At 38.7% G+C, this 27816-nt stretch overlaps 1 protein-coding gene across 2 annotated transcripts in view; it reads right to left on the bottom strand.

Annotated features, from left to right (window-relative positions):
• DIP-alpha (Dpr-interacting protein alpha) overlaps positions 1–27816 on the bottom strand; it is a 37252-nt gene extending 9436 nt beyond the window's left edge. The window contains exons 1-8 of one of the 2 annotated variants that reach the window (XM_089473998.1): positions 27692–27783; positions 27292–27554; positions 15773–15882; positions 15485–15670; positions 13473–13573; positions 8628–8719; positions 8393–8521; positions 680–799 (exon numbers count right to left, since the gene is read on the bottom strand). In XM_089473998.1, the coding sequence (XP_089330124.1) occupies positions 680–799; positions 8393–8521; positions 8628–8719; positions 13473–13573; positions 15485–15670; positions 15773–15882; positions 27292–27397 (844 nt within the window). In that variant the 5' untranslated portion in view covers positions 27398–27554; positions 27692–27783. Of the gene's footprint in view, positions 1–679; positions 800–8392; positions 8522–8627; positions 8720–13472; positions 13574–15484; positions 15671–15772; positions 15883–27291 lie in introns of both variants that reach the window. The other variant, XM_089473997.1, reaches the window with a different exon arrangement.

Below are 27816 nucleotides of genomic sequence, written 5' to 3'. Positions count from 1 at the left end.
TCAGTCAGGCTTTGATTTGACAGCGCACAGGCCAAGCTAAAACTAAAATATAGACGAGAATTGTAGCTATGATAAGAGTTAGTATATTATATGAAAATGCATACATATAAGTATATATTATATGCAAGCTGCACTGGAGTCCTATGGACTGCTTAATACTCTGCTCGCTCTTGAAATGTGTAAAGTTCGACTTGAAGTTCAATAGATGCTGCGGTCTGGCCTTAGAAGTCATTATAGCAAGCTGTTGTGGCTGCTCCTGCTGCTGCTCCTGCTCCTGCTCCTGCTGCTGCTGCTGTTGAGCATGTCAAGATAACGCCCAACTCTAATTACGTTGAGTGAGCTGCGCCTTCGAGTAAGTGATTTTAAATTTGATTTTTTGGCTTGATTAGTTTATGGCTTAAAGTTCAACTGGGCTCACTGGACGTGACGATCTGACAGTCAACTAATGACAATGCACACAAGCAAGAGCACACACACACACACACACACACATACACAGGGGCATAGTATAAAAGGATGTGTGCATATGCCACCGAATGTCTATAAAATGTAAAAGTTGACCAAAAAGTGCCCAACGGCAGCACATGAAGCGGGTGGGAGAGAGAGAGAGGGAGACTGAGAGAGAGGTAGTGACGACACACACACACGCACACATGTCTATATCTACATATATACTCACCGGTATCCTTAATCCAGTAGTTAATTGATTTGGGCGAGGCCTCAACGTGACACTCGATTTGAACATCAGTGCCAAGCGGTGCTCCGACTAATTGATTCGGCACTTGTATGACTGGATGAACTGCAATAGGTGAAACCAGAAAGAGAGAGAGAGAGAGAGAGAGAAAGAGAGAGAGAGAGAGAGAGAGAGTAGATGAGTGAGAGAGGCAGGCATAAAGTCGTTATGTACTCGTTTGTTATAGCTGCACAGTGCAGCACATTATAAAATCATTTTTTAAACGCATCCATTTCCCTGTCTTCATGTCACACACACACACACTCACACATACATACACAGACCATCTCATGCACCTCATATGTTACCCATCTATAGACGCGTGCAGCCACATAAAGGCGCATTATGTAACTGGCTATAGAATATAGCCTTCCATTGAATCACTCTGTATTATCTATTGTAATCTATTCATATTGAATTGGAACGAGTAATATAATATGTTTAGATATAGCTTAAGCATTGATATATTGATTACTTTGATATACTCTACCATGGTAAGAATGACTGTAAATTCTTAGAATTTTATAGGCAAGCTTCTTTAAGTAATTTTACTCGCTCGTTATCTAACGTATAATTATAATCGCTATTTGTTTTACTCTACTCTTCTCTTCTCGCTTAGTCGTCGTAAAACTTCCAGCATAAATATGCTATTTACTGTATAGCGAGTGGAGCTACTCGCTGCTTCGTGCTACCTGACGAGTAGATATACTGAGCTTACTTCGTAGACAACTCGTTATGTATCCTGTTACATACATATTAAATAAAGCTAGATACTATCAAGCCAATTGAAACATACGTGAATTATCATATATACTCGCTTTTAATGGCATATTACACTCGTTACTTTTCGCTTAAACTTGACAAACTTTATATATACTGTAAAATTCGGTTATAACGACGCTCAAGGCACCGTCGGTATACCCGAAAGACGCTTTAAGTGTATAAGTTTACTCATAAAAGTTTGTCTGTGGACCAGAATTTTCGTCGCTATAACCCTACAGACGCTATAAGCGGAGTCATTATAACCGGATTCTACTGTATTTATCTCCGTTGTAAGACCTAATGAACACTTTATTCGCTTATTTATTATAAAGTGTCTATATGTGCTCGCTACTTTTCGTTCACTCGCTAGTCAATTGACAGCATATTGTAGATTACTCTTACTGTATATAGATTACTTAGACAATCTCACTCGTTTCGAGTCGTACTCTTAGACGTTCCCAAATAACTTGACAGCATATTGTAGATTAGTTTTATTGTACATAGATTAGACAATCTCACTCGTTTCGTGTCTAACTCTTAAACGTTTCCAAACTTCCTCAGTTACTCGCTATTAATAGCATATTATACTCGCTGTTTCGCGTTTAATTGTTCTTAGTCAACTGACTACATATTATAGACTATATAAACAGACTGGCTCTACGTTGCTTTAGCCTAACTTCTAAACAGCTAAGTAAAACGCGCTGTTAACTAACGAGTTTGTTACTCGTTACTTCTGTCACAATATACTCGCCGCTTCTCGTTAACTCGTTGGCTAAATCGAGACCTTACAGACTTGTTCTACGCCACTATACCATAGCTCTCTTTGATAACTGCTTATAATTCGCCCTGCTCATTGCTCGGTCTTGATAGCATTGCGTGTCGCTCTTCTCGTTGCTTTTTATTTACTCGTTAGTCAAATGGCCCCGCCCTACAGACTAGAAAGGCTCCCTCGACCTCTCGTTACCTTGATTCCCGAATAATTACCCTTAATTCTCGCTCACTCAGCTAACGAGTTGGTTACTCGCCACGTTTTACCTGTCGAGATGCCATAGAAGAACTCGACTCGCCACTCACATTTGCCACGTTCTTAACTTGTTCCATGCACTGATAAGAAAGGACAACAATGGACGCCCGACTTTAAATAATAGTCGTTGCATAATGAATTACGCACACATCCACAAATGGGTGTGAATGTGTGTGTGTTTGTGTGAGGGGAGGGTGGTGGAATAGAAAGCCAATTGGATGTGGGCTAACTCGGTGCGGTCATCAAAATGCAATGCAGATGCTGTGCACGTCTCCCCTTTGCGGAGTAAAATGGCAACTCTTTTGCAATTCGTGTGCGTGTTTATTGTCACTTAGTGGGCCACAGATGGAGTAGTAGTTCCCTCACACACACTCACAGAAAGAGAGAGGCAGAGAGCGAGAGACTGACTGTGTCTAGCAGACGCTCTCACCGAGCTATAACCAAAATTGGTGGTTTTGTAAAACTGCCAAAGCCGCCACAGGCCGTTGCTTGCAACGTGGCAAACCCCACAACCAGCTAACAGATATTGTATACTCACACACACATGCAGAGAGCCAAATGTGTGTGTGTGTGAGGTAACATTTCTATAGTCCTGTGCATTGATAGTCGATTGCAGTGCAACAGCAGCTTGCAACAATGACCTGTGCATGTCTATGGGTCTCTCTATGTGTGTGTGTGGGTGTGTGTGTGTGTGTGTACAGCTTAGGACAGTTTTGTAAGTCCAAGAGATTTTAATTGATTTCCGTGCCCGAGTGCATATGTCTTATCTATCAACTGTCTATTTGCTCACACACTGTAACCACACTACAAGTGTGCGTGTGCGTGTGTGTGTGTGTGTGTGTATTATATACTAACTACAACTATGCTTTAATACAACATTATCATAAACGATTAATAGCAATAAATGTTAGATCTCATGTGGCCTGCATTGCCTTGGCCCGAAGTCAATTAATGAGCTTATGTGAGCTTTGCAGACGCTTTAAAGCTGCTGCTGCCCCATGTTGCATGCAACCTGGTGTGGCACACAGACACCAAATTGACATTTAAGTCACGCACGTTGCAGTGGCGTCTGATGACTGCCGGCAGAGACTGTGCCCCGCCCAGTTTCGCTCAAGTATAAAAATTCTCCTCCCTGTCAGTGGCACTCGGAGGCAGTCAACGAGCCTCTGCCGCATGTCCAGCTTGACCAGTGCATGAGTGCTGGTTGACTGCGTCTATTTTCAATCTGCATACACACAGTCAACACACACACACACACATAGATACACGTAGTGCAACTTTGGCAGATTGCATGGGGGTAGAGGCGCAGGCGTGGGAGGCAGAGGCAAACACTTTCGCTTGCGATTTACAATTTGGCCATGATTATTCCGAGCATGTGCATGCGCCTGCAGCTGTCCCAGCTCAATCCTCAATCCACTATCCACAATCCTTGGCGCTCAGCTCCCCTCGGCCGCCCCCTCGGCACCACTCGGTGCCTAAGCCTCAGCTGCCTGCTGCTGGCTCAGTTGCGGCAAACAAAGCCACAAATATGCACTAATGACGTCGCAGCAGCAGCAGCAGCAGCAGCAGCAACAGCAGCTGTAGCTACAATTACAGCACACACACACACTCACACACACACAGCTGTGCACCTCATCACATTTTGGGGCCATTGTGCGAAACTTTGAGTTAAAGGTAACAGAGTCGAGCACAAAAGCCATTGACGTGTATTTTTCAGCTCATTGGCAGCGCAAATGGAGACCAGAGCGTTTTGGGGCATGCAACAATGATTGTCCAATCCACCCACGGCTGCTACTCCTGCTATTCCTGCTACTCCTTCTACCCCTGCTACTGCTGTCCCTGTCTAGCTTTACGCATGTAGCGATTGCGAATTTATGCCGCTGCCTGTGCGCTTCATCTATCCACTCGCCCGGCAAATATCTGCTGCGCACTCTTTAGCCGTACGTGATTTTCAGCGATTTGCAACAATTATTTGCCTTCGATTAAAAAAAAAAAAAACACACACACACACACACAAAATAAAAATAATAGCAAGAAATCAAAAAAAAAATCTTGTTGAAAGTGCAAAATATACAGGTGCATATATATATATATATATAAATGAATGATATAACAAAATTGTCTAAACAATGAAAACTTTAAATAATCTTTAAAACAAACTTGGATATCAAATAAATAGTTGTATATGTATGTGTATCAATATAAGCCTTTAGATATATATATGTACATATTTCAAATATATATATATGTACATATATTCAAAATATTTGGCCAATATTTTTTCAAGAGAAAAAACAAATAAATTCAACCTGAACCCGTTTTTGAGCCTCAAAACTTGTTTGATTCAACAAAGTTTTGCTACATTGCAAATTTAAAGCTAAAGACGAAGCATTTTTATGGGTTTGGGAAAGTTTTGGTGCTCTAGCTGAAACTGCTCAGACCGAAATATGAATCTAGTATATTTTTATAATTTTTAGGCAACTAAGTTGTTATTAGAAATATGCCACAACATTTAGTTGGAAAGTTTATTTAGATGAGAAGTATTAAAAATACAGTCTAGTCCGATTATGAGGATTCCGCTTATAACGTCCATACGTTGAGTGCGACGAAAATTCTGCTCCCCAGACAAATTTATATGAGTAAACTTATATGGTTAAAGCATCTTTCGGGTATAACGATATATAACCGGATATATTTAGTGATTTAAACAAAATTTAGTGATATAAAAAAACTCAATTTAATACATATATACAGTGATCAATAAAGTTCTCAAAGTACAGCAGCCACTTTGAGAACGAATAAATAATAAACATTTGCATTCAAATTTTAAGTATTTTTTATATTTGTATATAAAATGATCCAAATTTATTTACAGTGTGTTTATCTAAATTATTAGCTTTATTTAATAACAAAATTGGATCAATATGTCAATGCCCGATCATCGTGAGTTTCAATTTGTTAAAGCTTTTCTTTATTTTATTTATTTATTAGAGATTAAAAATAAAAAACACAAAAAAAAATAAAATAAAATAAATAAAATAAAAAAACATTTGCAATGGAAGGGACTAACTTAATAATTAAACAGCGTCAACTGAGGCCTTCGGCTTGTGACTAATCTTTTAGCTGCTGCAGTAAACAAATACAGGCAGAGCGAACACATGGAGAACGATATCTTCTCTCTTAGAACTCCAACTTCAAATAACCCGCTTATCGCTTATATATGCTCATTACAATATGACAGTCAAATAACATGACAGTAGCTGTTAATTCACAGACATAGTTAACATGGATGTTATGGCATTTGAGTGAGTTGTAAATAAGATCAATGGGAGCGGCATTTGCTTTTGAGTGAATTATGATTATATGTATATCATGCTCTCCTATCTATGAGCAGAAACTAAGGGGACTAGTCGTATATCACTTGTGCTCTCAATCCGAAACGAGCTCGTTGAAGAACCGACGAAGTTGAATGCTCGCTGAGTCTTTTCTCAGAGTGTGAGTGAAAGACACTTTATCAATTTAGAAATTGGAGCTGATATATAAATGAGAAGCTACTGAGGCCTTCGCCTATAAAAGACATAGTGAAAAACGATCAGTGCAGCATAAGTACGGACTCCCTTAAGCATATACTATAGTATAAGGTTTTGTCGGCAATATACTATATATGTTTAATATAGTGCCAAAAAAGTTTCTTCAGCAATATTCAAGAAAATAAATATTAGTTCTCCAATGTCTGCGAATCCAGGGAGAACGAGCATAAGGAGATGAATATTCCCGCTTTTGAAACTCCAACTTCTTATGACTATATAACATTCAAATGAACTGCGCTGAATACATTCAATATAGAACTCTGATCACTGAATAAAGTAATTTAGCATATAGAATTCGTATCAATGAAATGTATCAGAAATGCAGATCGTAATATTATTATAATTCATATGGTAAGTAGATGTGAGTGGCGGGTCTGGTCTCTGCGCGAGTTGTGTGGCACATGGAAGCTGTCTGCTAATTGTGGCCAAATTGTTTGCTGCGCGTCCTGCTGCTCTCTTCCTGCGAATGGCAGCGGCGCATTGCCAAGTCCCTAATTAGTCGTGCAGGAAGGTGCCTAACAAGGCAGGAAACTTCAGCAAATGGCGCGGAAACACGCAAAGGGATATGCGGCCGTCGTTGTCGTTGTCGTTGTCGTTGTTGGTTTGGGTGTTGGTGTCGGTGTCGATGTTGCTGCTGTCAGTACTTGGGACTTGTGCCACATGCTGTGGCAGGCAGCTAGTGCCGAATCGAGCTTTATCAGGCGGCTGCAGTGCGCGCAGTTTGCTGAAGATGCCAAGGAAAAAAGCCCATGCAGATGAGGGAAAACTTTGTTTTCACTTATTCAGACGGGGAGAGGGAGAGAGATAGAGAGGGAGAGGGGCAGAGAAAGAGTTGGACAGACAGAGGCAACATTTGCCAAACAAATTGTGAGTAAGTTCCTGCAAAAATAGCAACAGGAAATGCACTCACACACACACACACACACACACACACACACGCACGCACACAGAGCTGACGAACTGGAGAGACTCGAGCGAGAGTTTTTGAGCCGAGCACGGCCCAAGTTGATCAAGAACTTTGAGAAGGTGTCGCTGCATGCCAATGGCGCACTGGCTACACGCTGATAGCAGCTACAGCTGCCTTTAAGGCTAGCCGCTGTGCCTAAGAAGGACTCTCACGCAGCTGCCCCGACTCCTGCTGCTGCTCCGATTCCTGCTGCTGCTCTGACTCCTGCTGCTGCTAGCCAGAGGCACTTGAAGGCCACATTAACAAAATGTCAAAATGTTAAAAAGCGTGATTTTGCCACCTAAAACGCAATGGCAGCCAGCGAGCTACATACTTCTATATGGCTGACAAGTGTAGTCTCGCTCTATCTCTTTCTCGCTGGCTCTCGTTCGCTTGGCGGGACAAAGGGACAAGCCAAAACAAACAGGCAGCAAGGACATGGCCAGGAATTGCTCGGCGCACGTTGCCAAGCGAACGCTGTTGGCAAACAAGCGCAGTGGAGCTGCTGCTGATGTCGTGATGATTGAGTGAACCTGCCACATGGAGCGGCTGGGCGACAGGACGACAGGACGACAAGGCAAAGGGGAGGCAAGCAGTTGCTGCTGCAAACCATCGTCGTCCTCGTCGTCGTCGTCGTCATCAACTAGGACAGCATGCCGCACGTGCTGCAGACAGGTTGACAAAAAACTGTGGCCCCAACAGCAGCAGCAGCAGCAGCAGGAGCAGCAGGAGCAGGAGCAGGAGCAGGAGCAGCAACACAATGCACAAGGCATCAGGTAATGCCCGGTATCAGTGACTGGATTTAAACGGATTACAACAACGACAATCGAGTTAGCGCCGCACCGTGCCACAAGCTGTGCCCCCAAAAGGCAGTCGCTGTCCCTCTCTCTCCCTCTCGCTCTGTCTCTCTCGCTTATTGCTTACAATTTTCAGCTTTGAGTTTGCCCTTTTTTTCCGCAGCATAGCTGAGGGCGCTGTATGTGTGTGTGTGTGTAGTTGATAACTGTGGCTACAGCTGGGGGCGCACTGCGGTGCGGTGGCGGGGTGGTGTCAGTACACTAAACTAGATAAACACCACGACGATGGCTAGCGCCAAAAACTGAGAGTTCAGCTCAAAGGATGAGACCCGGACGAAGCCAGCCTGAGCTGTGGCGACAGCTGACTAATGATGTGTGTGTGTGTTAGTATGTGTGTAAAGGAACATGCAAAAAAAAAAAAAGAATAGAAAAGAGAATACAGAAAGTTGACCAACCACAACGCTCTCTAATTAATGCCACCCGCCGCCCGCATGGCAGCCGACAGCAGCAGCAAGTGGATTGCGGATTTGATTTACTTACAGTGTATGCTAAGCGAGATGCGCTTGGAAACCGATGGGGGCACTCCATTGGAGGCGATGCACAGATAGGAGCCCATCTCGTTGCGTGAGATCTTCGTCAGCTTCAGCACCTCGCCGCGGAACGAGGAGACTGTCAACGGGAATAGATGGATAAGTTAATGTATGATAGATATGTATATAGTATACATTAAATGTATATGTATATGACGAATAGCTCAATTACAACATTTACGTACCCAAGGTCTTGGTGCCGGCATTGTCCTTGAGCACAATTTCGCTGCCATCCTCGCGGCGCCAGTTCACAATGGGCTCCGGATAGCCGCGTGCACTGCAGCAAAGATAATCAAAAGAAATGAAGTTGATAGAAAATAGGCAAATAAACATGATTGGCAATATTTAATAGACATGTGCATACATATGCATGTGTGTATATTTGAGCATACAGTGGCGCACAGTTTATTTGCAATATAGCTAGCTGAGATGCAAGTCCTGTAGCTTCGATAATCGTGATGAATATTTATATACTGATGTGCATATTGTAGCAGGCATTATTTCGTTATTTACTGTTATTAGTTATATTCGCAGCAAATGCTTCTCAAGCTCTTCGCTTTCTGCTTAATATGGCGCTCTCGTTCTTTCTCTTCTGCTTAAGCTATTCACGATCATCGCACAAGCGCCAACTATCGACATCGATATGGCTAAATATCGATACTTAACCAGAGTGCTGTTCCATCTCTTCTCTTATTGGTCTAGTACAATGCATAGGTATGCATAGTATGTATGTCTGTGTGTGTATGTATGCATATATGTATGTATGTATGTATGTATGTATGTATGTGTGTTTGTATGTATGTATATATGTATGTATGTATGTAAGTATATATGCATGTATGTATGTATGTATATATGTATGTGTGTATGTAAATATTATACAAAATGAAAGGAATTTCGACTCTGATTAAATACCGATCCATAATCAGCATTACCAATACTTTTAAAATTGGAATATAAGCCGGTCTCTTAGCTTCTGCATCTAACTGTCCTGTACTAAAAGTTCAACAACAGCTAAACTAATTAATATCGAAAATATCAAACATGAAATCTCGGCATGCCCTAAGGCAATAACCCCAAAGAGTAACTCCCACTTGACTAGCTTCAAAAGTGCCTTTAAGAAGAAGACATACTTGCTGCCTTAACAAATGCATTTGGCTAACCAATGCGAATTTCAATTATTCACATAGCTAAAATAAATGAAATTGAAGCCTTGCAAGTGAAGCAGCTCAACAGAAAATATTGCCTAGCACGCAGCAGAACTACATACATATGTACATATGCAGAGCTAAGTGAAACTGGCATTGATATCAAAATTTAATATTTTATTTTTAATAGTTGAAATAATTGAATATCTTATACTAATTTTCCTATAAAGAAAACACTTGTAACTGTTTCGGCGCAAGTGCTAGAATAAATACAGCAACAGCACGCACTTTAAGTCGGCTGCCCTGAAAAGTAGGCAATGGAATTTAGTCTATTCAATTTAATATGCAGCACTGGCCATTGTGTGTTGGCCCAAAGCGCAAACTTCTTGTAATGTAGACAAGGCATCGCAGTGCAACGCAACGCAACGCTTTTGGCCAGCAGTCGCTGTCTGTGGCTGAGATTGTGAATGGTGCCAAAGGAGGAGCTGAGCTGGAGCAGGCAAAGACAAGTTGTGGGTGGAAAGCCTCCACCTCGTGCATGCATTGAGGCAGCCTCAGTTTAACAGCGCAGCAGACAGCAGACACGGGTGTGGTAAATTTTTATGGTGCCGCAAACAGATGCAAAATAGCTAAGCAAAAGAAAGTCTTACGCACACAGAGACAGAGAGAGAGCGAGAGAGAGCGAGAGAGAGATAAGGTGTGGGGTAGAGGCTAACAGACAGGCTAAGACATTTGAGAGTTTGTCCCGAGTGCAAGACCAAAGCAAACACAATGGAGACCGCCTGGCTACCAGTCAGCAGCAGCCGCAGCAGTTCCTTAGCAGCTAACTTGGCTAAGACTGAACGCCTGCCAAGCTGATTGTTTGTGCTGCATATGTGTGTGTGTGATGTTACTTGTAATATGTTTATTCATGAAAACAACATACCTACATAACAATAGAGTAAGACAGACGCTCTAAATACACATGTAGGTGATCATTGTCGACGTCATCATCTCGAAATACAGTATATATACAATGTATATGTATATGTATATATGTAGGTATTTCTCTGATTGTCATAATAGCTTTAACGGTTATTGCCTTCACACTTTGTTGCTATTGTCATATTAAGTCATATTAAAAACATTTTAAGTGCTATTAAATTAAGCTCAAATTTACGAATACAAAGACAACTATTTAAGTTATTGATTCATATCTCAAATATTTGTCAATATATTTTTTATATATGCATATATACATATAAAATTGAAATCAAGTTTGAGTTCAACTATTTTTTTTTTTTTTTTTTTTTTTTTTTTTTTTGTACTATTTTTATTTAAGTAAATCATATCAATCATAAAACTGAAAGTCTATTAGCTGTGAAAAATAAAATAGCACACCTTGCATTTTTTCGACTTTTTAAAGAATTTTTTTTGAAATATATAAAAAATAAATTAAATATATTTGTTGCAATAACTTATTGCTTTCTGCTTTAAAAAAAATATATATATATTGAGGAAAACTTCTTAAACTTTGCATTTGCAACTGGCGCTATTTTATTTTTCACAGCTGTATATCATTTAAATTGCTAACTGTTTATCTATTAATAAATGTATACTATATATTTTTAAATATATAGTATATATATAGTTCATATGTTTACTATTCTTAAAAGTATCCCTAATACATTGAAGTCAAGTGCAATATGATTTATTATTTTCACTAAGACCTTCCCAGTCTTCACTAGATGACATCATCATAAGAGCCAGAACTCTCTTTAATATATACATATGTATCTGTACTATATAAACATATGCATATCTACATATTTATCTATATATCTATATAGCTGAAAGACTTGAGTGTGTTTTAAGCTTCGACTTTCATCTTTCCAAGGAAATGACTTGGAAAACTGTTTCATATATATTTCATATATAAATATATAAAATATATATTTCATATATAAATATATAAGTGTCACATCCGTATATATGTATATATAATAGCTTTAACAATCTGCACATCTGGGCCACTTTTTTTTCAGTCGGCAGGCATTTAAGCTGTTGTTGTTTTTCTTTTGTCGCCTGCTTAAAGTTAAATTCATTTTATGGGTCTTGCCCTAAGTGGTATTAAAATGAAAAAAATTACAGACGATGTCTCTAATAGCTTTCCACATACACAGCCAGTCAGCCAGACAGACGCACACACACACTCACACGCACACAGATACATTAATAGAGGAGTACGTTTATCGCTCTGGTTCTATCATCCTGCGGTTAAATCGTTAAAATTACTTCGTGGCCGTGGTCAAGTTCATAAATCAACGGCGACCAAATGCGTCGCGTCGCATCGAGTCGAGTCGAGTCGAGTCGTTGTCGCAGTTGGCTAAAAGGAAAAACCGCTGAAACTAACATGAGCCAAGCGAACCGATAAGCCAGCGGTGAGCTCAACATGGCAGATACCCTGTAAATGGCAGGTACATGGAGACAGCAGACTTACGAATAAGTTGGACAATTTTTCTACAAGTTAGGCTAAAAGAAACCGACGAGGAAGAAAATAAATAACTAAAATATATATAAATATATTACTATATATACATATACATATTTGTCTATTTGGTCACATGTGTGTGCATGTCGAGCCAATATACTCCCGTTCCAAAGTCCAGGGCATATGCTGAGCGCCGACCCAAATCAAGAGAAATGAAGTGTCGCTTAATTTGCTGACATTATTAAATGATGATGATGATGATGGTGATGGTGATGATGACAATGACGATGACAATGCGGGCGGCGTATTTGGCACTGATGGCCATTTGGCTGGGCTTGGCTTTTGCTTGGCTAACAACCGAAACCAGCCAAAAGGACTGTGCGCTATTAGCCACACACACACACACACACACACACGCACAAATTAATCTACATATGTCCTGAGACTTATATATCAAATATATGTTATATTTGGTTATATGTGTGTAATGAGCTAGTGCTTGCAAATGGCAAGATAAATGCTCATATGCTGCCCTCACCTGCCTTAACTACCTGCTAAAATTAACTTGCAGTCAATTAATGAGCAGTAAATTTTTGATATACATACACATATACATGTATAATAGATTAATGCATCGTTTCCCTTCAGAAAGGAGCAAGTTGAATTTCGTGTCAAAATTAACCTGTTGCCAAATACTGTTGCCATTTTTGAAGTGCTTGTCAAGCCTATTTATAACTTGGTATATACTAATATATCTATGTCTTACGTTGTGCTTGAGCTTCAGTTAAATTTAACCGCTTGTCAAATACAATTAGCAGTGCTTGGGAAGCTAATGCATAAATTAGTATATTTTTTTTATTGTATTAGTATAATTTTATCTTTTATTTATACAAAGCTATGCCAAAATACTTTAGATTAAGTTCCAGTTAAATTTAAGCTACTGTCAAATATAGGCTAAATTTTTCAAATGCATTTCAAATGTTTATACATTCAATAAAGTAGATTCGGAAAGACTTGAGCCGGTCTTCATTTTAAGTCAGGTTTAACCTTAAGTCAAGTTTAACGTGTTGTCAATTAGCATTATCCCTTCATTTGAAGCTTACTTGAATAATTTCTTTCAGCATTAGTGCTATATATGGTATATGCTAATACGTGTATATTCCAGTTTTTACAGACATGCTAGCACCAACTTTAACCTCAAGTCAAGTTTAACCTGTTGTCAATTACTGAGCGGAATATTTGCAATTTGTATTCATATCTTCGCCTCAGTTTGAACCAACTTAAGCAAATGAAATTGATATTGAGCTTTTAACCAGCAGCTAAATTTAACCAAAGCTCAATTATTTAGCAGCCTGTCTGATGGACTTTTGACAATAGGCAACTGTATAATTTCCACTTTTATTTACACTCACCGACATGTTAAGCGCACGGAGCTGCCTTCGGGCACAATTACATCCGACGACGTGTCCTCGCTGATGAAGTCCGGCGGTATGACAACGTCCAGGAAACCAATCTAGAAATAAACAAGCGAACAGAACAGTTATAACATTGCCTCTAATTGAATAGCAATTGCATATCCAAACATGGAACATTTCGGAAAACCAAAAATTCATGAATATGATAAATGACACTATGTAAAAATAAGTAAAATAAAGATAGCAACAGCAACAATAAAACAATCAGCAGCAAATGGTGGCAGGCTCATGGCAAGAGACAGCAGGCAGGAGGCAGGAGGCATAGGGCTTGCTCTTTGGCTAAATTTACTATACACTCAGCGAAAATTTGCTGATTATGCAGGCGGTCATAAAGCAGCAAATGTTTTTATGTGCCGAATGGGGGCCCTGAGATCGGAGCACACACACACACACACATAGACATACATAACGTAGCAAATGAAATGACGCTAAATAGTTTAGGACTGTGACAGGAGGCAAGGACTCTTAACGCAATGGCAATAGAAAACAAAGCAAAGCGAAGCGAAGGAGAAACGAAATGAAACGAAACGAAACGAAAATATAGCATAAGACAATTGGGCTACGGCTGCGTGTGCAGCTCCCTGTTGCAGTAAGTACAGCCCAGCCCTACAGACACGCCCCCCCTCTGCGCTGGCCCCACAATGTCCTGGCTCTGCTGCTGCTGCTGCTGTTGTCCTTGCGAGAAGCGTTAAAGTAAAAATAAAAATTAAGGAAGCATGAAATACATTTTATTGGCGCCATAAACTTCACTTGGCTGGACACATGAGTGTACGTGCGTCCACACCAACACTAGCACACACACACGCACACACAAGCATGAGCACACTTGTGTATGTGTGAGTGTGAGTGTCTTTCGCCTTGTTTGCCATAGTTTTCGCTTTCGATTTGCTGCGCTTTCTTTCACTTGCTCGACGTTTCAAGCAAAGGGAAAGAGCTCATAAGCAGCCGAAGAGTGAGAGAGAGAGTGAGAAAGAGGGAGACAGAGAGAGGGGGAGCAGTGAGTGCGCTGCATTCTGTTTTACGTTTGTCTCTCCCTACTTCTCCCCCGTCCTACGAATGCTGCATGAAATTTTCCTGGACACTTTGGAAAATTGCTTTCAACAGCAGCAGCAGCATGCATGGAAAATATTTAGAAACATTTTCATTGTCTTCTTGGCCGTAGCATTATTCATTGGCTGTAACCTTTGTTCAGCTACTTATGCTAAGAACAGCTCAAATACTATTGATGATATTCCTTCATAGCAGACATATTTACATAAATGTATATGTGTATATATGTTTGTATGTATGCATATGTGAGCACATGCGATAGCTATATTAAAGCTGGCGACGTGCCCCAAGGGCATGTCCTGAGTGCATCTTTAATTTGTTCCACTGCAAGTGAAACTCTACAAATTATTTGTCGACTGAAACGGGAGTCTGCAGAGAGAGAGAGAGAGGGAGAGAGAGAGATAGCTACACTGATCAAGGTAGAGCTGCATTCGTTATCTTGCCCTGTCGATGGTTTCTACTATCGATAATTTCAATTAATCGATCAGCAACTGTTTAAGGGCGACTTTTTTCTTTAACTTTTTTTATATTTAATCAATAAAGGGAAAAAATAATAAATCTAATTTCTGAAAATAATACTGAATAATACTTAGCTTATCAACTAAAATATGACACTCATCATTGAAGCCTAAATGATTTCATTTTCAAAAATGAATGACCAAAATTTGGTTTGCACAATAACCAAGAAAACCAAATACATTTTTTTTTGTTTTGTTTTTTTTTTTTTTTGAGATTACAACAAAAATTGCCTTGCACAGGTGAATCTAAAATTAAACGATATATCGCATAAGATCCATTAATCTATCACAATCATAAGGCTTAAGCGCCTTTTGCCCCACTCAGTATATCATATCATATGCTCTACTTAACTATGTATAATTATGGAATATTTGACTTACTTGACTCTTCATTGGATCCGTATTGAGTTGACACATATAGCCGCCTCGATCATCCTCGGAGACGGATTTAATGTGCAGATTCCAGGTGTTTTGGTCCAAATGGCTGACCGTGACGCGCGGATTGTGCGTAATGACGTTCTCGTGTATGGCCTGAATGGCTTTTGTATCGGCCTTCAGCCAGCCCACCTGTGGAAGGTGAGAGAGGTGGTATTGTTGTTGGTGTGCTATCATTAATTAGGGAGTGTGTACGTGTGTGTGTGTGTGTGTGTGTGTGTGTGTTGTACTTACCCGATAGCCGCCCAAGTGGCGCACGTGACAGGTGAAGGTTGCGTCGCGACCCACAGCAACCGAAACATTCGAAATGCTTTCCACAAACTCCGGTTGAAAGGCGCCAATCGCTGTTACAGAGAGAGAGAGAGAGAGAGAGAGATTGAGTGAGTGAGATGGAGACTCTCGGCACCAATAAGAGATGAGATTAGAATGCGTCTGCGGTCTGTGGCAGCGGTTAGTTGTGCGAGTTAATGATATCGCTCGCTGGCAGCGCCGTGCAACGGCTGCCAAAAACTCCGTGATTTATCGCTTTTAAATGTGCTCGACGCGCCGCTTGCCAAGTTGCACGAAGCAGTTGCAGCAGCCACAACCCAACACGGCCAACACGGCCAACAAGGCCAACGCAGCCAGCCAAGTGGCAATGGCGTTGCGAGTCCCTGAACCTGAGACTCTTTAATGCAGCGCGTGGCTAATTGAAGATCAGCGCGAATCGCGACTCCGCCAGGGTTAACTGCGGGGGCGTTGGGGGCGTGCGACATACGCAAATATATAAATAATTTATTGAATCATTGAAAATCAAACATTTCACTTGCAAGTTTGCCAAAAAAAAAAAAAAAATGAAAAAAATGAAAAAAGAAAACTTTTACAGTCGGGCGGAGAAAAAAAAGGTTTACAGAGGCGGATGGGTGGGGAGCTGAGGGGTGGCTGCCAGACAGTCGTGCAGGACGAGCGACTAGCGCACAGCCGTTGCCGCAACAAAGTGCCGGGCAAACAGCCACGCCACACACCCCACCCCCTCCGCACGCCCCTTACCGTTCCAGCCCCCACATCTTTGGCCTGGTAATGCATGCAAAAAACTTTTGCCAAACTTGAAATTTAAATATTTATAGACAGTGCCGCTGGCAGCAGCGGCAAGTGCGTCGCAGCAACTGAGAGAGAGGGAGATGGAAAGCGAGCGGGAGAGAGGCCGCCGTTTGTATTGCACCCACTCCCCACAGCAGTTGTGGGGCTAAAATGTGCTGAATTGACGCAATTGGCCGAAGGCATGATTTATTTCATACTTTTTGCCAGATTTCTTTGGCATATTATTGCAAATGGATATCATTTGTGAGCTGTCCTTTGACACGGGACGGATCTGTGCTCAGGCCACTCTCAAACTTTTATTCCCGTCCCAGACAACATGCAGAACATAAATAACTATCATATGCATTTAAGCCCCGCACTCATTAAAGTCTAATCTAATTATTTTGCATATTTGATTTATGAATGGCAACCAGAGCAAGGCCAAAATCTCATTTGCCAATCAGCCTCAAGTGGCGCTGAGCTAATACTTTTAACACCTGTCTGTGTTTGCTTCAACACCAATTAGATGGCTAAGACAAAATGAATAAAATATATTATCATCTATGAGATAATTAGTGGAATATAATTGCGGGAATATGTAAATGAGATACATGACACAACACTGGCAGCAAATTTAGTGTTGGAAAAAGTGAAATACATTTAAATATTCAGGCCTACAAGCTAAGTCTTCCAAACCAAGTCAAATTTCAATAGTGTTGACAACACTGTTTAGCAGTATTGCAAAACAAGTAACCCAGAAAATAAATATAGTGTTGAAAACGGCTTTTTTTAAAACTTTCGCATTTTATCACTGCTAACCAGTGTTGAAAAACAAGTCTTTCAGCTCTTCGAGCAATAATCTAGACTCATGAGTCGCATTACAGCCCTGGCTGCAAATATATAATACAATACATACAAACCTACAAGCTGAACTAGAAGAATGTAAGTAAACCAAGGCATTGTCAAGTTTTCTTGATATTGCAAACACTGTACACCAGTATTGCAAAACAAGTTTTGAAACACCCGCAGCAACTAATTCACTACAAGAAAACTGTAATATAAACTTATAGTTAACATATTCGCATAACTTATTCACTGTGAAATTGATTTCAGTGTTGTAGAGTTTAATTTGAGTGAACATAATTGTTGAAGTAACTTGGCCAAATCGGAGCTAGCCCAAGGCCAATTTGTAAAAGACAGTGGCTGACCAGACATCACTTAATTTGTAAAATATATATATACATACGCTTATATACATATTTTTATATATGTATTTATTTAACAGTTAGTCAAACAGCGACAAACGCATATAACAAGCCAGTGTTGGTAAACTGCTGCTGCTGCTGGGCGTCTGTGGTTGCAGCTGTTGGATTTATTTGCATGGATTTTGTTGCTGCAATTGTTGAAGCGAGCAACCAAGACGGACGGACAGACAGACTGACCGACTGACTGACTAACTGACTGACTGCCTGACTATGTTTTTCATTCACATTGTAAGGGAGCCGGAGCTCTCCACTGAGATCTCGTATCAAAATCAACAACAGCTAAAAGTTGAGGCAACAACAAATCCTTGCTGCAAATTGCAGCAGCACACGCAAAGTCAGAGATAGAGCCGGACGAAGCGACTTGCAGACGTAACGCCAAAGACACACACTAACACATACACTAGCAAACACACAAACACACACACACACACACGCACAGCAGCAGCCAAACAAGCTGCACTCAGATGTAGTTCCTGCCTGGCTGGCTGCGGCTTGTTTGTCAATCTGTTCAACTGGATGCCAAAGCGAGTAGGTGGAGCCTTCAGCATTGTGCCAATTTCAATGAACTTGTCACCCCCGAGGTTGAGGCCCTGTTTAGCTGTCGCAATGCTCCATAGATCGAGCACACCCCATCCCACCTCCACCCCCACAATCAAGCGTGGCCAGGCTGCGTTTAGCTCCCAGCTGGCCTGACTCCGTAGCACTTTGCATTTTCCGGTCACAAGAATTGAAGCAGCGCCAAGTCGCGTGTGCAGCCAAAGTCAATTAACCCATGCCCGTCGGTCAGTAGTCCATAAAGCAAACCTCGCACAGACCTCCAGCACGCCCCCCCGCCCCCGCCCCCTCTGCACATTCCCGCTCTGCAGTTGCCCGCACCGTCGATGTTTTTCACATTTTCGCACGTTATCATAAATTTGGCGTCTCCGCTGGGACTGTGGCCACTGGCATCTGCAGGCAGCTTCATTTCAATTTTCTTAGCCGCTCTTCGGCTGTCGTGGATCCATTTGGAAACCCCTCCGCCTCCCCTCATCCTTCCCCCCACCCAACTGTCACTGTGGCTGGGCTTTCAATGGCGGCCGGATGGCCTGCCAATGCTGCTCCAAAAGTTTAAATCACACAACGACAATGAGGATTTACCAAAGCAAATTTATGGTTAAGGACATTGGCAAAAGTTAAGCTTGTATTTGTCAATGTGTGTGTGCGAGTGTGTGTGCGTGTGTGTTAATAAAGTGTCTTGGCCTGCGCGTGTGTATATATGGGCCAACAAAATATATGGCCCAGCCCCCGTTTCAAGGTGCGCCCAGACCAAACCAAGCAAACAGCCAGCTACAAAGATGCCAATCTGCATGGCACCTTTTTTTATGGCGCGCACACACAAATCCCTGCGCCAAGCGCCAATGATAGGTGATAATGGCAAATTTTTGAGCAGCCAGCTCCGAATTGGACGCCCCAAGAGCACCGCCAGCCAAGAGACAAAACTTGAATAAACACAGCTTGACGAGGCAAGTGGAAGTGGCTCCGGCTGTTGGGGGAAAACTCCAGGCATACTCTCTAGATGTACCCTGTGGATAGCTCAGAAATAGTCGGGCTATAATAAGTCTTGAAGTGGCTCGATTAATTGCCTGAATGGCAGACTTACAAATCGATAGTTATCGATGCGAAGGCTGAAAGGCTTTAAAGAATTTCCCTTGATAAACTTAGTCTTTTCCATAGAATTATTTTTATGGAGTCACTTAGACTTTATAAAGGAGAGTATACATAATAATAAATAAATTTTAATGTTAATTTAAAAAATAAAAAAATAAATAATTGTAAAATAAATATGTATATATTTATTTGATAGGTCATATTATAAATATATATATATTTATATATGCTTATAGTAGAGATCTAAGTACAATAGAAAATATGTATAAGTTAATTTTAAATCATTTTTAGAACTTTACTAAATGTTATAGCATGCTGCAACGAAATGGAGCTCGAAAGTTTCCTGGAAAATTCCTTACGAAATTCCCTAGAAAAGTGCCTTACAAATTTCCTAGAAAACTCTATAGAAAATTCCCTAAAAACTCTCCAGAAAAATCTCTTTAAAAATTTTATGGAAATTCTCAAAAAATAAACCATAGAAAATTCCCTATAAAATTTCCTACAGAGTTCATAGAAAATGTCTTCGAAAATTTCCCAAAGGGTTTCCTCGAAAATTTTCCCAAGGGTTTCCTCGAAAATTTCCTAGAAAATTACCCATAACGTTTTTTAAAAAAATTTTTCCAAAATTTCCTAGAAAATGTCCTAGAAAATTTCCTAGAAAATGTCCTAGAAAATTTCGTAGAAAATGTCCTAGAAAATTTCCTAGCAAATTGCTTTTATATCGTTAGGTATGCAAAGGAAATAAACTGATTAAAAATTAAAACGATATTTAGCTAATCAAATCTGACTGAAATTTAAGATACCCTATCTATTTGAGACTGGGTATGTCAATGGCTTATGTAATGCCATGAAGAGACCCGTCTGGGCGTGTGTGTGTGTGTGTATAAAATCAAATGGCCAAGTTAGTCTCTGTTGCCAGTTTTGTTTGGCCGTTGAACTAGCGAGCTACCACCAAACAGCAAATAACAAATGATGGCTGCAGCAAGTGGCAGCAACTGGCGGCAGCTGGAAGCAAGTGGAGGGAAGTGGAGGCAAGTGGCGGCAAATGGAGGCAAGTGGTGGCCGCGGTTGGTGGCAACTGCGCCTAATGGCCAAACGGCCAGCCAGCCGCACGACTTTGGGCGCACATTTGCATTTTTTACAAATCGTCGTCTACAACTTGTAGCACTCGCAATTCAATTTGCAACAAGACAAAAAAAAAAAAAAAAAAACAGTAGAAGCTGAGGAAAAACAACAAATTTTTGAGAAAAAATTCAATTTGATTTTTTTTTTTGCTTTTCGTTTTTTTTTTTTTTTTTAGTCTTAACAAACGTCTTGCAATTAATTGTGTCTTGATTTTTGTTTCACACTTTGAAATGGGTTCGCAGCCCTTTCTTAGTGGCCAAGCGTTGCAAATGAGCGACGAGTTGCTTTTAATTGCCAAAGTTTTCATAGGCCGCCCCACCCCACCTCCCCCTTCCGACAGTGGGTGGGCCCATCCACAATCGGGGATTCGTTTTGAATCAGCATGACATATCGGAATTCACCTTGCATAAACACATTCAATGCCCAATATTTAATTATAGAAATTGTTTTCAATCGAATCTATTTTGATTTCGGTTTTAATATTGTTTCTGTACTTTCGGTTGAATGTGATGAATGTTTACCGTAATTCTGCATAAATCGAATTCGCGATTTCTTGGAAAATTGTCTTAAGATTAATCGACTATAAGGCGCATTCATAAATTAGCATAACAATTGAGTCTTGACTAGATCAACACTAGATCATGTCCCTATGCTGATTTTATACGCTGATTTCATTGCCAATTTTTGCAGGTTAGGGAAATGCATGGAGTAACCCAAATGAGCCAAATTTGATCAGATATAGATAAATGTATTTTGTAGAGTTCATCTAGTTTTCACTCCTCTATCTTTATTTCCGTCCTTCAATCTATATTTCTGTTTCTTGTCCATCCGTTCGTTCATGCGTATGTCCATTCGTTTCGTCTTCCGACCGTACGTGCATTAATCCGTCCATTCGTCTCTCTGTCCGTCCGTGCGGCCTTGTTTTTGTCTGTCCTTTCATCCGTCCGTCGATCCGTCCGTTTGTCTGTCCATTCATCCTTCTGTCAGTTCTTACATACGTCAGTTCATCCATCCGTCCGTTCGTCCATCGGTCCGTCCGTCCAGCCATCCCTCTGTCCTTCCGTCTGTCTGTCCATCCATCCATCCTTCCTTCTATCCGTTCATCCGTCTGTCCATCGGTCCGTCCATCCGTCCGCTCATCCGTCTTTCCACCTGTTCGTCCCTTTCTCTGAGTGAACGACGTAAGCTCTTAACCAATTGCCATGTCGATTAAATGCAATATCCATATTCACTTTTAAGAGCTTATATCATACAATTAACAGTTCTCAACCGAAGCACGTTGATTCTCGCCGAGCTTACAGAAATATTGAATACTGCACAGTTTTGAATGCCAATTGAATATGAACTGAATATCTGAGTGTACTAGCCTTACACTATGTTTAAGACTCGCTAATTATGCTGTTATTAATTTGGTTCTGGCACATGATTTGGTGCCTGATCACATGTGATTAAATTCGATGATATCAAACTATACTCAAGCCAATTCTAGAAATCCAAACTGAATGCAGAATGAAAGCTGTGAGAGATCAGCTCTTCTTAATCATTTAGTTGTCAATTTTGTTGAAGACAAGCAGCTTGATTTACTATATAAATAGCTGCAGAACAAGCATTTTAGGTATTTAAAACATTTCAGTTTCAACACTTTACAAATAGATATATATTTTTTTTAAATTTAATACGACTAAAGTAAAGTAAGCATTTAAACTAAATGGAAGCTGCGCGCATGCTAAAAGCGAAACTTTAAGGTTTCATTTTCTTTTTTTTTATTTTTCCTCATTTTTTATGTGCAACATGCAGTGAGCGTGCGTGTCTGTGTGTGCGTACATTGGTGTTGGTGTTGGTTGTAAAGTACTTAGTGACAAAACTTGCACGACCTTTTATTTTATTTTTTAAGCTAAGCCTTTAATACATATTATTTATATATATATGTATATATATATATGTATTTATATATATGTCTGTGCAGCAATGTGTTGCATAAGTGGCGGTCAGCGCAAGCCAACTCGTTGAAACAGCTCGTGAGGCAAGTGAGGGGAAGGTGAGGGGCGTGAGAGACGGCGGTTCAGTGGCGCGTGGGTGTCCGCTTGCGGCTGACTGCGGTCACATACTCTAAAAGCTAAAGAACCGCCACAGCCACACGACCTGACCTGAACTGGCCATGGAGTCGTATCAATTAAGATACCCGAGGGACAATCCGGCCGGAGTGCATAGAATTAACAAAGTGCCAAAAGCTTTGCCAGTCCGTTCGTCCGACTGTCCCTCCGACCGTCCGTCCGACTGTCCGTCCCTGTGCAATATATTGCGGTTTGGCTTACAGTTTATTAATGCACATTGCGTATTTGTTTAAAGTGCGTCCGATCTCTGGCTGCCATGCGCGTGCGGGGCACGTGCGGCAAGTAGCTTATCATTTATGGCTGCTCAGTTCACGTTTTCAATTGCAGCCACATGCTGGGCAATTAATTTGCATTTCATTGATATGCACACTCACACACTGTCTCTCTCTCTCTCTCTCTCTCTCTCTCTCTCTCTCTCTCTCTGTCTCTATCCCACTCCTCCTCTCTCTCTCCCCTGTGCACCTCATGCAATATTTGTTTAGGATTATTATCGGTTATTAATGTTGCTGTAATTGAAAATTATTTTCACTTTTATGCTTATCATTATCAGTGGCCATTACAACTGGCAACTGGCAACTGGCAACCGGCGCTGTGGCATGTGGCATGAACCATGGTGGCTGCCTGGCTGGCTAGCTGCCTGGATGCCTCGCTTAATATATTCGCAAACGCATTCGCATTGCATCATTATCACTGGGGAATTATTGTTTACCGAGATTTAAGCGCACTTTTCAATTTTATGTTCATGCATCACAAATACACACATATATTTATACATATATATATAAATATACAGATACGTATGTATATCTATATAATAATTATGCACTGCCCCATTGCTCATTATGCCGTTTATTCATCTGCCAATTATTCACATACATTTACTTTCCTGCTTTCTGTTTCTGTTTTTCTTCTCATTTTTTTGTTTTTGTGTATTTTTTTTTTTTTTCCTGATTTAATTTGTATTTTTTTTTTTATCTAAAAGAGCAGTTAATTGAACATGATTTAAGGGCCGATTACAATGCACAGCATTTAATTGCAGTTTATTAAGATAAAATTGATTTTTGAAAAAATTGCTTGCTTCAATATTGTTAAATACTCGCTTTAAAATATATCTCTCTGGCTGGACAGCAAAAGATTTGCTTGCAGGTGCAATATATATCTATTTTTTCTTTTTTATTTTCAAGAGTTTGTTTCAAGATATTTGTATTGAATTAAGAAATTAATGTTTGAAAAAATATATATGCAGGGTTGTGCATATTCGACATACCCATTTGGCAATTCTATATCTTTTGGCAAACCCTATAAGAAACCTTGCTTATATTTGAATGAAACTTGTTTAAATATTTAACATATATTGGAATTTATATTTTAATATTTTGTAATTCCTTTGAGTTTAATTTGAATTAAAAGAAGGTTTTGAGTTTTTTTTTTCTCTATTTCTTATATACCAATTTAATTTATTATGGAAGAAAATCAAATATAACTGGGAAATGTGTACTAGTATATAATATTTATATTTTTAAATTAAATTTGCCAACAAATATAAATCAAGCCGCCAAATTTGAGTTGTGAGCATATATAAACAGTGGTGCATAAAAGTATTTTGACAAGGCATTGTAAAAGCTTAAGCCGTCTATTTCTGCAAACTGAGACTAGAAACGATATGGGGTTATTTTATTTATTAGTTAATTATTTTTATTTATTTTATTTTTTTTAATTATTTATTTTTAAATTTTTTTTTATTTATTTATTTTATTATTATTATCTTTTTTTTTTTTTGGTTTTTGTTTTTTGAGAGCGAAAACATTAATTAGTAGCTTCAAGAGAGTAAATTAAATAATAATAATAAAAGGCATAGTTTTTTATTTTTTCTATTATAATCTGCACGGCATTTAATCATTCCTTGGCTCCAAAAAACAGTGTCATGTCTGTTATGAAATAATGTATATATTATTCTGATTAGGTTTTGTATCAATTTTAAAGTATGATAAACTTGAGCTTAAAACAAGGTAACAAAAAGTCGCTTCTTGCTTTATTAATTTATTTTAGCTGAAATGAATGGATAATGTTTATAATTGTGTAAATTTTATAAATCGAAGAAATGGCAAAATTTTAATCATAAATTTATGAGACCTTCATTTCATTTTTTTTATTTATTTATTTATTTTTTTTTTTTTATCAAATGTTTCTTCTTACTTATTATTTGTTTTGTTATGTATTTATATCAATTTATTTATTTTCCTCTTCTGACTGAATTTCATTTAGTTTTGGTCTAAATAGTTTAAAAATACGGCATTCTTTTGCCTGAAATATAAGTTTTGCTCGAGTCATCCATTAACAAACAATGCTTATACTCGTTCACATATTGAATGGAGAGTATATTAGTTTTTGTTGAATTGAAACAAATATTTAACATATGAAACCGTATGTAACCCCGTCAAGGACAGTGTTTACCTCCATGTATAGGTCCATTAGCTCAGCTTTATGTTAAAGAGTCTTGAACATAAACATATTTATAAGTATATATATATAGCTTTATATACATACCTATATATGCATATTTGTGCTTTAACAATCTCGCATGGTAAGTGTTCGGTAGTGATATAAAATCAATTGGTGAACTTCATTTGTAATAATTACTTTTGCACACAGCCGCAGGCATCGATAAAACGCGGATAAAAAATAAATAAAAACAAAAAAAAAAAAGAAAAACAATAAAAAATGGAGGTAATTTTTGTGTAATTAAATCAAAAGGTAAATCGGTCTGTACAGATGTTGGCAATGAGGGTTGCTTTGGTTTGTTGTCACCGCCAGACTGACGGACGGACGGTCGGATGGACTTTGGAGGCTGTTTTTAATAATAATAATAATTTTTAAAAATTCTCGTTGTCTTTGGCTGTCGATTTCTGTTTTTGCCATTCACTTCATTTTTATTATTTGTTTGTTATTTATTTATTTGTTTGTTAATTTATTTGTTTATTTATGTGCTATTTACACTGCTAAGTGCCAATGGCAATCGCAATCCCGCCAACAGTGTCCATCGGACAGGACAATGATAGCGCATTTTGCATATAATTATTGATTTTATATTACAATTTGGTTTATTAGAGTAATGCACTTGATGCACGGCATATTAAGATATATATGTATATGTATATGTATGTATATGAGCTACTGAAATGAGTTTACTGAAGGCAATTTCTCCTTGTAAAAGCTGCAAATATTTGAAATCATAACTAACTTAAGCCACACTGAAGTAAATCTGGACTTAATTAAATTTTTACATCACTATTCGGTCTTTAATATTGTTGACCTATTAAAATGTAAAGTAAATAGTTAAAAGCATCTTCAATACTTTCTTTATCACAAATTTTTAGTATTTTTTTGGTTACTCCTCAACCTTTTGCTGCCCCAAAAAACTATCAAAATCTGAAAGTAATCATTAAGAGTAACTGCTTTATTTAAGACCCACATGCATAATTAATTTACATTTACTTTATTGATAATCCAAAACTTGTTGACCATTGTCGAAGAGTAAAGAAGCGCCAAATAGAGGAAAGGCCGAAAGCCAAAGCATTTTCCTTTTAACATATTATTATTCTCTCTTCATAACATTTTTGATTATTTTAAATTTTTAATAAATTAAAAAAAAAAATATGTAAAATATACATAAAAAAATTATGATCAATATACAATGTTTATATATATATATATTTAATCTTTTACTTTATATTCTTTTTATAGCTTTATTCCATTTCAAATTTTTTTTGCATTGTATTTTATATTGTTTTATATTTAGCTATAATTATTTAAAAAATATTTTTAAGTTTCTCATGTTGATAATATTTAAAACTTTTATAAACTTTTAATCAATAAATAAAGTTTAAGTAAATCGTAGGTTTAGAAATCCAAGTTGAACTTTAACAAACTTATATTTCTTATTATATTTTGTATGTTTTTATAGTTATATTCAAAAATAAAGACAAGCCTTTGGAATAAACCCTTTATTATTCTCATCCTATTTTTTTTAGACCGTAAAACTATATTTTTCCATAAGAATATAGAGTAAAAAAAAAAAGAAAAACTATTACATCTTTTAACAGTCAAGTTTTAATATATTAAGATATCCTTCATTTTTTAAAAGATAAGCATTTTTTGACATATATTTTAAAATGTATATGTAAATGTATATTGAAAATTGATGGGAATATATCTCCACACACAAGAACGTAGCAATATATCTAATACAAATATAAATATTTATTTTATTTATGAAACACATACTTTATATATAACTGCAATCTTTCGTTTTAATGCTCAAAAAAACTAAGAAATGAAAATAAAGTTTACTATGTTAGTCTTAGAGAATATAATATGAAACCCTGATAAGTTCAATTGATTGGACTCTATATTTCTATATAAACTCACATTAACATATTTCTCATTTAATCAGTGATTACCAAAAAAAAAGCGCTAATCTCAAAAAAGTGAAAATAAATAAATAATCAAGATAGAGATTAAAGTAGTTTATATTTATTTTTACCTTCGACGAGCGCGACTATCAACAGAACAGCGATCAGCATTTTGTCATTGCGATCGATGAGCACGAGATAGAAGCGATACAGCTGCAGCTTTGAGATGATGCGCATTAGCCCTCGATTGATATAGATGGTTGGCTCTTAAGCTGTGCTAATTAACGGATTGCGATTCCTTGAGAGTTTCGACAATATCTGCTCTGAGCTCTGGATCTGGCTCTGGCCAGACATTTGGGCAATTCAAGCGTTGCACATGAACATTATTTCCACACTAGCACAAAATGCAGTTGAGTACAATAAAAAAAAAGAAGATATATACATATATAGTATATATATATATATAGGTAGTTAGCACACACGGACACGCATTAGTGTATTATTGGTGATAATTGGAACCCGGAGACACACGCGTATCGTTAAATGAACTGTTAAGCACTGTGTGTGTGTGTGTGCCAGTGTCTGTTGTGCTGCGTGAAGCCAACTGGCTGTTGGGAACGTTGTCGATCGACTGAAAGCGCAGCAGCATCGCTGGC

This window comes from Drosophila arizonae, chromosome X, assembly GCF_054131065.1.
Source record: "Drosophila arizonae isolate 15081-1271.41 chromosome X, UAZ_ARI_1.0, whole genome shotgun sequence".
Lineage (NCBI taxonomy): Eukaryota > Metazoa > Arthropoda > Insecta > Diptera > Drosophilidae > Drosophila > Drosophila arizonae.
The sequence above is the reverse complement of the archived record's forward strand: the minus strand, read 5'-3'. Positions and strand labels throughout refer to the sequence as shown.